Source organism: Terrapene carolina, unplaced genomic scaffold, assembly GCF_002925995.2.
Source record: "Terrapene carolina triunguis isolate 2854851 unplaced genomic scaffold, T_m_triunguis-2.0 Scaffold85, whole genome shotgun sequence".
NCBI classification, from domain to species: Eukaryota; Metazoa; Chordata; order Testudines; family Emydidae; genus Terrapene; species Terrapene triunguis.
This window is the reverse complement of record NW_020664436.1, coordinates 33119535-33132254: the sequence shown is the minus strand read 5'-3', so window position 1 is coordinate 33132254 and position 12720 is coordinate 33119535. Positions and strand designations below refer to the sequence as shown.

Here is a 12720-nt window from a genome sequence, read left to right as displayed (position 1 = left end):
TGACTAAGGGCAAGTTTACACTACAAAATTAAGTTGACCTAAGTTATGTTGATGTACAGCCACTGCAGTAATTAAATCGCTTTTGCATGTCCATGCTACGCTCCTTGTGTTGGCAGTGTGCTTCCTCGCCTGGAGCGGTGCACCGATTTAACTGTCAGTGTGGGGCATTGTGGGACGGCTTCTGAAAGGCAGCAACAGTCGATGTAAGCAGCGCAGTGTCTACTCTGACACTGCATCAACCGAAGTGCTACGCCTCTCATGGAAGTAGAGTTCTTAAGTCGGTGTAGTGGGGGAGTTACATTGGTGGGAACTACATTTTAGTGAAGACACTTACAGAGTTAGGTCGATGTAAGCTGCCTGTAGTGTAGACCAAGGCTAATTAATGTCCTTAAATGGCTCCCAATAGAGTCCCATCAAGTCTTCAGAAGAAAATATTATGGCTGTGAGGAGTTATAGCTTTGGGGAAAATCAGGGCTCTATAAAGGCCTCTACCGTAGTTGATCCCATTGCAGGTAAGAATAGAAGAGTGAAAGGGTGGCTACAGCAGAATTTCAGATTCAAGTCACAGGCAAATGTTCGTAAGAGCAAGCTAGTTATTCTAATATAGTATATTATCCAGTTGGGGGCTTGTCTGCAATGGCAAGTCACTGCATGGAAAGTCAGGGTCTGAATCTACAGAGCAGCTGTTTGCCATGCAGTAATGTCTTGTGTGGATACTGCTAATATGCACTAAAAGCCAAGCCATATTCCAGGACTTTTAGTGCACTGTAGCAGTGTCCACAAGTGACGTTACCGTGTGGCAAGCTGGTACACTGCAGATTCATATCCTGGATTCCCACGCAGTAACATGCCATGTAGACAAGGACGAGTGATTTGGTGTGTTCTGTGGAGCAATTTCTTTGCAATGCATTTTTGACTTCTTTATTTTTATATTTCATTGAAGCTTTGTAGACACAAGTGGTAATGCAGATATTAAAATTCTTTGAAAAGAAGCTTTAAAATGTTCCTTGTTGTTTGATCCAGTTAACACAAAACAAAAATTTTACTAGATCTAAAATGAGCTACTTCCCATGTGGGCTCATAACCTCCATTGCAGTATTAAATATGGCATTGTATCCTTGTTTACAAATCTACTTCTTGTTACTTAAAGTTACTATTTTCATTCCCAACTAGATATATATTTCCATGTAGTGAGTGTCATAAAATTATGCCAATTTATTTTTTAAAAGACAAATTTTAATATTACATTAGTTTGCATTGAACGTCTATTGGTTGTAAATATTTTCATAAATAAGATTATCTAATGACTAATGAATGAGTCTTATTACATTTATTTTGGTTTAGTATTAAAAATGATTCCTATTTATTTGTTAAAATAATTGTATTCAAACGTGATTCTGGATAAAGAGTATACTGCAATACGTTTGTAATTACTATCTACAAGGGGAAATAGGTTGGAAACCATTTGAAAGAGCCAAAGTTAAATGTTAATCTGTGTAAAATGTTGATACTGTAGCTGCAGGCTATTGTGAATATCTTTATTAATTGTATGGCCTAAGAAAATGCAGTGTGATTCTTTGTAAAATATAGATTAGAAGAAGAATTGCCAAATTTGTAATTCAGTGCATCTAAAATTATCAGCTATATTATTGACTCAGAACTTTGAATTGAATTAAGCAAATGTTAATTGCAGAGTTTTTCTTTGATGTTGCTATTCAGTAGTGTTGCTACAACAATAGAGATGTGACATTCTGTTAGGCTTTAAATGCAACCAAACTGCCTTGCCAACAGAGTATTTCTGATTGTACCTGGAACTCTTGTAAACCTTCTTGTGATTTGTCAAGGTTAAAAATGTCCTTTGTTAAAAAGGTAAACCTCTGTGTTGTGGTATTTCATGCATGAGGAATATTAACTTTTTTTTCACACATATGTTTCTATCTTATGTCCTTGTAGGAGACTTCTGTGCTGATGTCTGGTGCAGTACTTCCAGTATCTTTGTTAGATTCAGGAAGATATTACTTCCAAAATCATTTTGGCTGCTTACTGCCCACACTGCAATTATTGTTTCATTTTAGCACCATTGTTGCGGTTAAGAATGCTATCTAGTAATTTCTCTCATTTCCCGCCTCCTTGCCAGTGCAATTAGTCATTGCTAGACATTCATAACTCTCATTTTTCCTGAAGTTGCATACTGGTTCCTCATGTTTTCACATAGTCTTGACACACTTCACATGTGTTAAGGCACAACATGGAGTGGGGGGCACCTGCTGGTTTCGAAAGCATAAGCAGCTCTTCCACACCATGATGAATGAGGGCAAATGGGTTTAGATGGCAGGGGGAATGAAGGGTTCAGAGGAAAACAGGAGAAGGAAGAAGCATGGATATTATGAAAAGTACCAAGAAGTGGCATTGGGAAGAGAGAAAGTAACAGGGTTGAGCTGAAGATATCACATAGGGAGAGAGGGAAGCAAGAGAGATAGCTCAGTGGTTTAAGCATTGGCCTGCTAAACCCAGGGTTGTGAGTTCAATCCTTGAGGGGGCCATTTAGGGATCTGGGACAAAAAAAATTGGTCCTGCTAGTGAAGGCAGGGGACTGGACTTGATGACCTTTCAAGGTCCCTTCCAGTTTTGTGAGATAGGTATATCTCCATATATAAGTACAACTGGAGGAAAAAGCATTATCCCTGTGAGTTGTTTTAAGTTCCGTGAATTTAATATCAAAATAGAACACTTATTTGCAAGTAACAAAAAAAGATAAAAAAAATTTATTACAAGTATCTAGGTTCAACTAACTGTGGCTGTAAACAGGGTACAAGGTTCAGTGTGTGTGTGTAAGTCTTTGCAGTATTGGGATAAAACACTGTGTTTAATGTACAGAAAGGTAGATAGCGATATACCGATATCTAACTTCTTTAAAAAGGAAGTGTCCAACTTTCTGGTCAGTTGCACAGCATTAATTATTCATTTTGGTTGCTGGGAAGTATGTTTTTTATTATGGCAGGGTAGCTGACTCCTGTTGTGATCTCCCTGTCTGCAGATCACATATCAAATGCGTAGTTTGAAAGAGTAATGAGCAGTGTCCGTCCTTGAGTCTAGAGCTAGGGTTCATTTTATTATACATCACACCAACAATTTGGGTTGTAAATTTACAAGCTACTTTTCTGTCCACATAACCCTTATCCCACTCTATGCTTTCCTTTAGAATGGAGTTGTTAATGTACAATAAATACTATTTAGAATAACTCAATGAAGTGTTCTGTGCTCTTCGTATAAGCTCTTAGATTCACAGTGAAACTAGTTCAGAGATGAGACTAATGTTCATTTTGGTTAAAACAATGGTTTTAGCATGCATATGAGCCCAAATACTGAAACACTTGCAAATGCTGCTTCAGCCATGACTTGGCTGACAACTTTTAGTACTGATAAAACTGTTTTATTTAGCTTACTGCATATATGCATGGCATTTGACCAGCATGCTTTGCTTTTTTATAGTTGTCTAGAAAATTAATATTTCTGATACCAAGAGCATCTTATAAAGCAATAGTGTTGGCATTATTCAGTTTTTAACATTTTGTTTATTATTTACTGCATAAAAAAGTAATAAATTAACCCTTTCTTGTGAAGTTGAAAAAATGAAAATACAATTACTGTATTTTCATTAGATGCGCATCCTGTTACAGCTATTTTTTCATTCCTTTGATTGTTTTTAATGGCTGTTTATATTTTATAGAAACCTGATGCTGAAAGTTACTAGTATGATTAGTATTATTTTTATAAGTGATTTATTTTAAATGAGTTTTTTGCGTTTTGTATATACAAAATCAATAAAATATTTTGACGTAAATAGCTGAATTTATATTATATAATTGTTTAATTTGTGGGGGAAATCTTTAACAAAATCACATAACATCATTATTTTTAAAATTTTTCATAACAGGTGTTTTTCCTGACATTATAATAATATTTATGTGTTGACTTTTACCATTTGCAGCTATTCATCGAAACAGTCCTCGTCCTGTGAAGGTACCTCGATGCCACAGTGATCCACCAAATCCTCACCTTATCATCCCAACTCCTGAAGGGTTCAGGTATTCAGCACTTGTCCAGATTCTTAAACGTCAGCTTTCTTCCCTTTCATTGAAAGTTTGATGTTACTGAAGCTGTTCGTTTAACTCGGTGAACTGAATATTGTTTCTCTAAAATATTTGTTCTGATAAAGCCAATACTTCTGTTTTTGCAAGAGGAAAATCAAGGAGATTTTTAAAAAAAGAGTAAAAGAAATCTGTATTTTAAAGGCATGCTTTTGGAGATAATGCATTTTCTCATTTGTTTAATGCTTTGATTGCTGCATGCTTTCCAACTTTAAAGTCATTCTTTGTTTCCTTCTTTACAAAATTGCTTTGGGAAAAGAATATTTTATAATGAGATTCAGTATTTTAAATACTGGTAGTTAACTAGCTTTTTCCCTTCCCCTGAGTGAGTGAGCATGTAATGCCTCTGACTTTGCTTCTGTAGTTTAGTTTACATGAGATTTTCAAAGATAACATCCTTGAATATGGTGGCATTTCTGTATCTTAGCGTTAAATAATTTTCAAACTATATTCACATAATTGTTTCCCATTAAAAGTTTTGGTCTAGAAATAGGGCTAAAAGCTTCCAAACTAATTTTGCCATACAGCCTTCCACAGAAACAAAACAAAGGGCTATATTTTCAAAGGGGCTGTAGCTCAGCCTCAGAATATGGATTCAAAATTTTTCAAAACCAGGTATTTACACACACAAATTGGGAGCTATTCTAGAGGTAACTGTTGAAATGTTGGTCTCTTAACACTCTTAACATGTTAGGTGATTGTTTGCCCATTGACTACTCTGCTTCTAAAACTTTTGGGACTTTTTTTTTTTTTTTTTTGGTAAAATAAATTAACTTTTTCCCCACATGAATAAACTTTAAAAATTGACACTGTTTTTGATTGTTTCGCTATCTTATTTTTAAATTAAATTTTCAACTCCATCCACTTTTTCAACTGTTTCCTGAAGTCTTTCTTCTCATCGCAGCACGCGGAGTGTCCCTTGTGATGTACGGAACCATTGCAGCGCTGCTGTCAGTCGCCCCGCTCCCATCAGTAGCGACTCAGCTCAACCAAAACCTGTCAGCAGTGCAAATGATACCAGGTAGTTCCACTCCGCAATGCAGAAGTCTCATTTCTGTTTACATCACCCATGCAAATTGCTCCCATTAAATACATTCCATTAGATAATTTAAACAGTGAAATTCCATCCCGTCATGTGCTCTGTTCCAGTGGCTTCTTCATCTGTGTTCGACTTCTGTGAAATTATTATACTATACAAGTGCATGTTTATAAGTCTGCACTGAGCTAAAACAAGATGGTAATTTGAACATACAGTTTTGACCTTACATATTGGTCAAAAGACTATACATTAATTCATGCAGTAAAAATACGCATGCAGTTAACAACATATACCATTCAGTTCCTCAGTAGATTAGCTTTGATAGGTTTATTAGTAATTGGTAAATGTTCCCTGCACATGTATTTCTCAAGGAGGTTTTAATATGCAAATTAATCAGTTTCTTGTTTACAATTAAATTGTAAGAATTTTTACTATAATACAGAATTGGGGGGAAATGATTTTTAGTGAAGAAAAATACTTGTGAAAATTTCCTGGTGGCAAATACAGAGTACTACAAATAAGTTTTGTGGGTGGATGTCTACCTGTGGTTTCTTATACCCATGCAGAATAAGAACATGACCAAAGATGACTTTCATGTTTCAGAGCAATACCATTTTCAAAGAACATCAGTAAATTGCTGGACAAATCTATTTCAGTATCTTCCCATTATCAGGCTTGCAACATTGGTGTCACATTTTTCTTTGTCCCCTCACATCTGGCCACTGCCAAATGCTGTTGGTTCCTCCACAGTTTCTAAATCTGCTTTTTCCTCTGCATCCTGACCACAAAAATCCTTGTTGATGTCTTAGTAATCTCTTGCCTCATCTACTGCAATCTTATCTTTTCTGGCCTCTCCTTACTCCCTTGCAGTCCATCCAAATAGTTGCTGAAGTCATCCTCCTCTCCTATAATTGCTGTCATTTGCTTCTCCTTGCCTTCTGCATCAAGTTCAAACTCCTTGTTCTCATGTTCAAGTGTCATCCTACTCCCCCTCTCCATACCTTCCATACTTACTGTGTGCTAACTGACCACACCTTATCCCCACAAAAAACCTGCACTGCTTTGAGTTTAGATCAGCTGTATTACATCATAGTTGTGTTTGTGACAGATATAGCAATTTCCTGCAATATCCTGAACAAACCTTGTTGAATTAAGATTAAGTAACTTAGAAGTTCATTTTATTAAAAATGCAAATGTTTGTGTTACTGTGGGATTGTATGTAACGTCCCTAGGGAGGAGACATGACTAACGTAAACCCTGAGAAGTGTCATGAGCTTCAAAGGACTCTTTGAAACATGTGCCAGACAAGAATGAACTTCTAAAGTTAAGCAGGTTTCCCAGGAAATCTCTAGTGGGAGGTGAATGCGAATATAACTCCTCCAGTTTTGCAAGAACTTAGCCTTTTGAAGCTTCACCCAATGGGAAGGGACCTTTATCTGCTGATAACCTGTTACATGAGGATAAGATCAGAGGCCCAAAGGAGTGACTTACAGATTCATGGGTGTTCTTATTCTGAGCTAAGGTGGTTATGAACATCACAGAAAAACCCCTGGGTGCGGTTCGAAGGCTTGTTCACCTGCCAGAGCCCTTGTTGGAGTTGGGGTGATCTCTGGTAAATTTATTAGAATGTGTGTAGGTTTTTATTGTTATGTTTTCTCTGTAATGCTTTCACTTTAAGAATAAATGTTCTTGCTTAGAAAAAGCTGTGTGGTAGTTTATAACTGTGGGTAATTATGCTATTGATAGCCTCTGAAGAGAAAGCAAATGAGCTTGCTTAGGCAGTCTGACTTGATGGGGAATTCACAGTGAAGGCAGGGAACTATGTGGCCTGGAAAACACCCCAGTCAGGAGGGGGAGAGAGACGGTCTCCACCCAAGAAATGTAATAGCTGGGGAGCTAGATGCCTGAAAGTGGTTCCCTTGCTGGATTACAAAAGGGGAATACAAGCCTGGTACCCCGGAACTATGACAGTGTTATCTAATTCAGGTTGCAGACCCCTTTTGGCTGAGACTACATCTTCCTCCACAGCTCTGAGCACCGACAATGCTCAGCAAATAATCTTGGGAGTACCGATATCATTAGTGTTCTACTGTTGCCACCTTCCTTATAGTTCAGGCAAAAAAAAAAAAAAATTAGGAAAGGGAACAGTCTGTCAGTGGAACTTTCATATAAGGGCTGTAACTAACTTCCTGTGTGAGTTGAGTGGGAAAGAAATGAACTTCAATTTTAATTGTTCAGCAATTTTTTAACTTACATTTTTGTGGTACTAAAATGTTCATCACGGCCATCCTTTGAAATAACATCTGTTAAAAGCATGAGCCACACTTTTAATTACAGTAGCTAGTAATGGTGCAGAGTTATGATTGAGTTCATAAGTGAATAGCAGTTATTGTTTAAGACCTCTTAGTATTTTGACATTAAGAGGATTTATGCAGTTAGAATATTGTTAATTATACTATTCAAACAGTGACTGTATCTGGAGTTTCAAGATTTCTAAATACCTCATGAGTCTTACTACTTTTATTTGTATGGTCATAGTGCCAAGAGCTCTGTTGTGCTAGTCGTCATACACACCTGGGTCATGCTCTGAAGAGGTTACAAACTCATTTGAAATAAAATGCAACAAGCAAATATTAAGAAGCGAAGGGGAGGGAGAAAGAACAGGACAACAGTAATAAGATTGCATGGTTACTTAGATGAACTATGCACGCAACTTAATTAGTCTGAACTATTTTAAAGTTTTTGTTATTTTTAATAAATAATATCCGCTATCTTCAACTGTTACTCAACCAACCATCCTGGTTAGCTCATTTGTTGTCGATGGCACTGTAGAAGCAGGTTTAGAGATATTTGGAGCGGAATGGATTGTGGCCTTACAGATAATTTCAGGGGGAGTGTTTCAGGCATTGGGTGGCAGTTCTTTTGACATAAAGCTCAAACTAGCATATCTTGAAAGTGTCTTATCACTTCACATTCTGTGATTTTTATGCTAAAAGTTTTGATTTGCATCCCAAAATGGTCTCTGCATATAGAAGCTGGCTGTACAGTACACTCTGTGTTCACTAAAAGAACAGTCCTGGTCTTTGGAAGAATACTTCTGGATGCTATTTGTGTGTTTATCAAACATTCTCTGTACTTCCATTTTAAGACAGTCATTACAGAAGACCCAGTAGTAGTGATCAGCAGTGCCAAGCACTTTGCAGATCCTTTTCATGGTTTACAGACAGAATAAATAACGCATAGAAGCTCTAGCAGTTTCAGAAATCAAGAGAGCTGTGGTTGAGTAGTATTTGTGGTTTCTAAAAAACCCGTATAGAATCGGTCCATTATTTAAATATTCCTCTCATGTTACAGACCACATAAAACAGATTCTCCCTACTCTGCCCCCATCTCCTTCTGTCCTGCCCCCTTCAAATTTCCCCTGGAGCATGTGGGTTACTTGAAGTGTTGCCTGAGCAGCTGCCTTTTGAACAGGAGCAACTGAGGGATACTATTATAATTTTTGACTATCTTATGCTTTGGTGTGATGTTATACTATTGAATGTAACTGGGACAGACTTGTAATTCATGTGTAATGGTGCACCCATGTACTGTGGTATCTGTAACAGTTACCGTGTGTGTTTCTTATTTTCATTTTTGAAAAAAAATGATTAAAAACAAAAGAATTACACAACAAAATGTTTGTCAACCTACAAAAGAATCGAATGATCAACAATAGTTGATGGAAGGAAAAAGAAATAAGAAATATACATTTCAAAGAACTGGGACTTCACGTCTTAAGAGCATCCACATATATATTTTGGCCAATAATATTAGAACATTGGAATGGTTGCAGTGTTGTACAGAAATCTATGTATTCTGTTCATAAAAGAAATAATTTCGTAGAAGTTTGCATCCTATTCTTGGAGCCATCTACCTTACAACTCTTTTGGGAGTTGGGAATAACAAACTCTCTTCTACAACAGAGGCTGTGAATTCTTACGTGCACAATCTGTATTTTTAAGTTGAACTCTGATCACCCATGAACTAAATAAATAGTAGTTAAAAACTAACTACGGAAACCGGAAATCTGTAGTATTGTAGTAGCATTGAAGAGAATTGTCATTCAAGAATGACTATAATGTTCTGTGTACAGTATAATCCACTTAAAGTGAACTTCAGTTTGTAATGAAGTAGAATGAGTGTCCCAAACTTTTCCAACTCAATCTGCAGATTGCTGTCTTAATTGTAGTTATCCTCACTTATAGTGAAGTTATTCTGTGAAAGAAAAAACATCTCTTCACTAAGGACGGTTCTATTGTATTTAAGAGGATGGATGCCCAGCCACTGGAATAGCATAGAAACAAAGCTTTAATCTGTTCTAAACATTTGCATTAGGTGCATACAATTTATAGAATATGAGAACTTTCTAAACCAGTTGCACTAAGCAATGTGTGGTGCACAAATGCTACCATAGTTCATTCAAGGCTGTTCTTAAAATATTCTTTTTTTATGTAATTTGAACATTTAAATGCAAAGCAATTTTAATCTATTAGTTTATATTGAGCTTTTTCACAGTTTGAGTCTCTATTTCTATACTAATTTTTCCACTTTAATTGTTGAATGTCCAAGGTCAGAGACAGCTGTGGTTGATCATTTTGTATTTACCCAGACCTAGTATTTGAGCAGATTTCCTTCTGTCTTTCTCACTGTTTCTTTACCTGTTTAATAATTTGCATATACACCGGCTCATAATTAATTTGTGCAAGACAGGGTTCCTGTTTTGTCTTCTGGTAGTATTTATTTTTTAAATAGAACTCTGAGCGGAATATAGCTCTGACGTGCTTGGAGCTTGATCTGGTAAGGTGTTGAACCCCTGTAGATCCCATTTTAATCAACAGGAGTTTCAGGTGCTTAACACTACATAAGATCCAACCTTTAGGTTGGTGGAGTGGGACAGCTTCTCCATCCAGGATTTAAATAATGTTACACAGAGAGCAGGAAAGAAAATGCTGAAGATTTACAGTACTTCACGTTACTTCCCAAGAACTCGTTTTGCCTTTGTGTGGTTTTCATTAATGGGACCAGGGTGGATACACTTGCCCCCTAAGCTTTAGGGGTTCTGTCACTTCAGAAGTGCAATTTAAATTGCTAATCCATACAGTGGCTTTTTTTTTTTTTTTTAACAGGGGTTCCAGTGTCCCTGAAAATGATCGACTGGCTTCAATAGCAGCTGAGTTGCAGTTTAGGTCCCTGAGCCGTCACTCAAGTCCCACTGAGGATCGAGAAGGTGATTATTTTGATAACAGATTGTGATCTGGATCTGCAAATGATTCATGTGATTGATGTATTGTCTCTCTCCTGACCCAGGTTCATCCCCCTTTTAAAAATTCCTTTATCAACTCTTTATTTCTAAACAGGTCTTTACTGTGTTAACTTTAAATTAAGGACCAGATTGCCTATGTTTTCCCAAATATGTATGTGTGGGGTATTTTTTTTTTCCAGGTGCAGCTTGGGCACCTGTGTTTAAGAGAGTTGCTTGTTTGGCTTTTTTAATAGACCCGTGGGGTGTTCCACTACAGCAGAGGTGGGCAATCTTTTTGGCCCAAGGGCCACATGGGGAATAGAAATTGTATAGCGGGCCATGAATGCTCACAAAATTGGTGTTGAGGTGCTGGAGGGGGTGCGGGCTCTGGGGTGGGGCTGGGCATGAGGAGTTTGGGGTGTAGGAGGGTGCTCTGGGCTGGGACCGAAGGGTTCGGAGGGCGGAAGGGGGATCAGGGCTGGGGCAGGGGTGCAGGTTCCGGCTGGGGGTGCGGGCCCGGTAATGGGGCTGGGGATGAGAGGTTTGGGGTGCAGGAGGGTGCTCAGGGCTGGGATCGAGGATTTTGGAGAGCGGGAGGGGGGATCAGGGCTCTGGCAGGGGGTTGGGGCGTGGGGAGAGGCTCAGGGATGCAGGCTCCGAGCAGCATTTACCTCAAGCGGTTCCCAGAAGCAGTGGCATGTCCCTTCTCCGGCTCCTACGCGGAGGTTGCAGCCAGGCGGCTCTACATGCTGCCCCATCCGCAAGCACCGCCCCTGCAGCTCCAATTGGAGCGCATAGGAGCCGGAGCGGGGCCATGCTGTGGCTTCCGGGAGCTGCCTGGTGCGGCCCCTGACCCTGCGCCCCAGCTGGAGCGGGGCACAGCCACGTGGTGCAGCCTCCGACCCAGCGCCCCGACCGGAGCAGCGCCAAGCCGTGTGGTCTGGCTCATGGGCCGTAGTTTGCCCACCCTGCACTACAGCGTTCAAAATGAGATTGATACCATAGTGACATTTTGTTGGCATATCCCCTGTATCAGTGACTGGATCTACTTTTCTTGCACACCTTCTCAGCACAGTAACCTGGCTGTGAGGTGAGGATTTCTCAGGCTGTGGATCAGAAGCAAAGACTGTAGTTGCTATTGCAGCATCAGTGTTACAGAAGTCCCCAGAGCCAGTACTTGCACCCACCACTAGTGGGGAGAAATGGCTGGATCCACATGTTGATAGATCGATTGGTCTGGGCCTCTCCTCCTCCTCCTCAGGTTTCTCTGACCCCTCATATGCTTAGGCATATAAATGAAATATATTTAAACAACTTCCTTGGAAAATAAACTTAAGAAGTTTCATTTTGTATTTTGTATGACAGACTATGAACTTCTCAGTGTTTCAGCCATCACTTATGTCTGGAGTTTGAATATAGTAGATTGTGTTGTCTGTTTCCAAATTGGAAGAAACATTTAACAAACTATTGAACTTTTAAAGTATATTTTTGATTTGCTTGGTTTGCCTGATCATTGCCTTTTACCTGTGCCTGATATTGAAGGGGAGACTAACTAGGTTGGATTGACTATTTATAGTTAAACGATTTTGCGATGCAGTAATTTTTTATGTATACAGATGCTGAATTTCTGCCGTGTGTTATATATAACTATTTCTAAAGATACCAAATTGTCTTAAAGTTCAAAGAATGTAACTAGCTGTGGTGTTGCCTCAAATACCATAGCGAAGATCAGTGTGAGTTGTTAAATTATCAGGTGTTTTAATCCTGAAATGTAAAATGTAAGATTTTGTTGTTAAATATGGCAACACTGTTAATACCTTAAAAGTAGTATGAAAACAAACAATTTTTAGGCAACATAATTTCTCTCATTACTGTTTTTACAGAACCATTGTATCCTAAAGGAGACTTGAGTGGATCAGTCCGAAGGAGTTGGGAGCTTCGAACTCTCATCAATCAGACCAAAGGTAAGAGACAAAGGAACACAACTTAATGCAATATATTTCAAGCTTAGGTAAGACTGTATATTTAAAAAAAAAATCCTTAATGTTGTACTTCAGAAAAATACTGATTTCTGATATCAGAGGAGTCTAACAAAAGAACAGTATGTATTCTTTGAGACATTATCTATTGTTCTTGATATACAAAATTAGTATTAATAGTTGCCAGCATGCTTATTATCATCAGTTGAAAGAAGACATTGTTGAGAAGTTGGGGTTACATGAAATTTCTAGATCTAGAGGCTCATA

The 12720-nt window shown here is 38.3% G+C and overlaps 1 protein-coding gene across 1 annotated transcript in view; it reads left to right on the top strand.

The window, feature by feature from the left end:
• Positions 1 to 12720, top strand: part of MAP3K4 (mitogen-activated protein kinase kinase kinase 4) — a 100502-nt gene that overhangs the window by 65876 nt on the left and 21906 nt on the right. Inside the window, exons 16-19 of the mRNA XM_029911044.1 lie at positions 3992 to 4088; positions 5056 to 5172; positions 10359 to 10459; positions 12358 to 12438. Coding sequence (XP_029766904.1) covers positions 3992 to 4088; positions 5056 to 5172; positions 10359 to 10459; positions 12358 to 12438 — 396 coding nt within the window. The remainder of the gene's footprint in view (positions 1 to 3991; positions 4089 to 5055; positions 5173 to 10358; positions 10460 to 12357; positions 12439 to 12720) is intronic.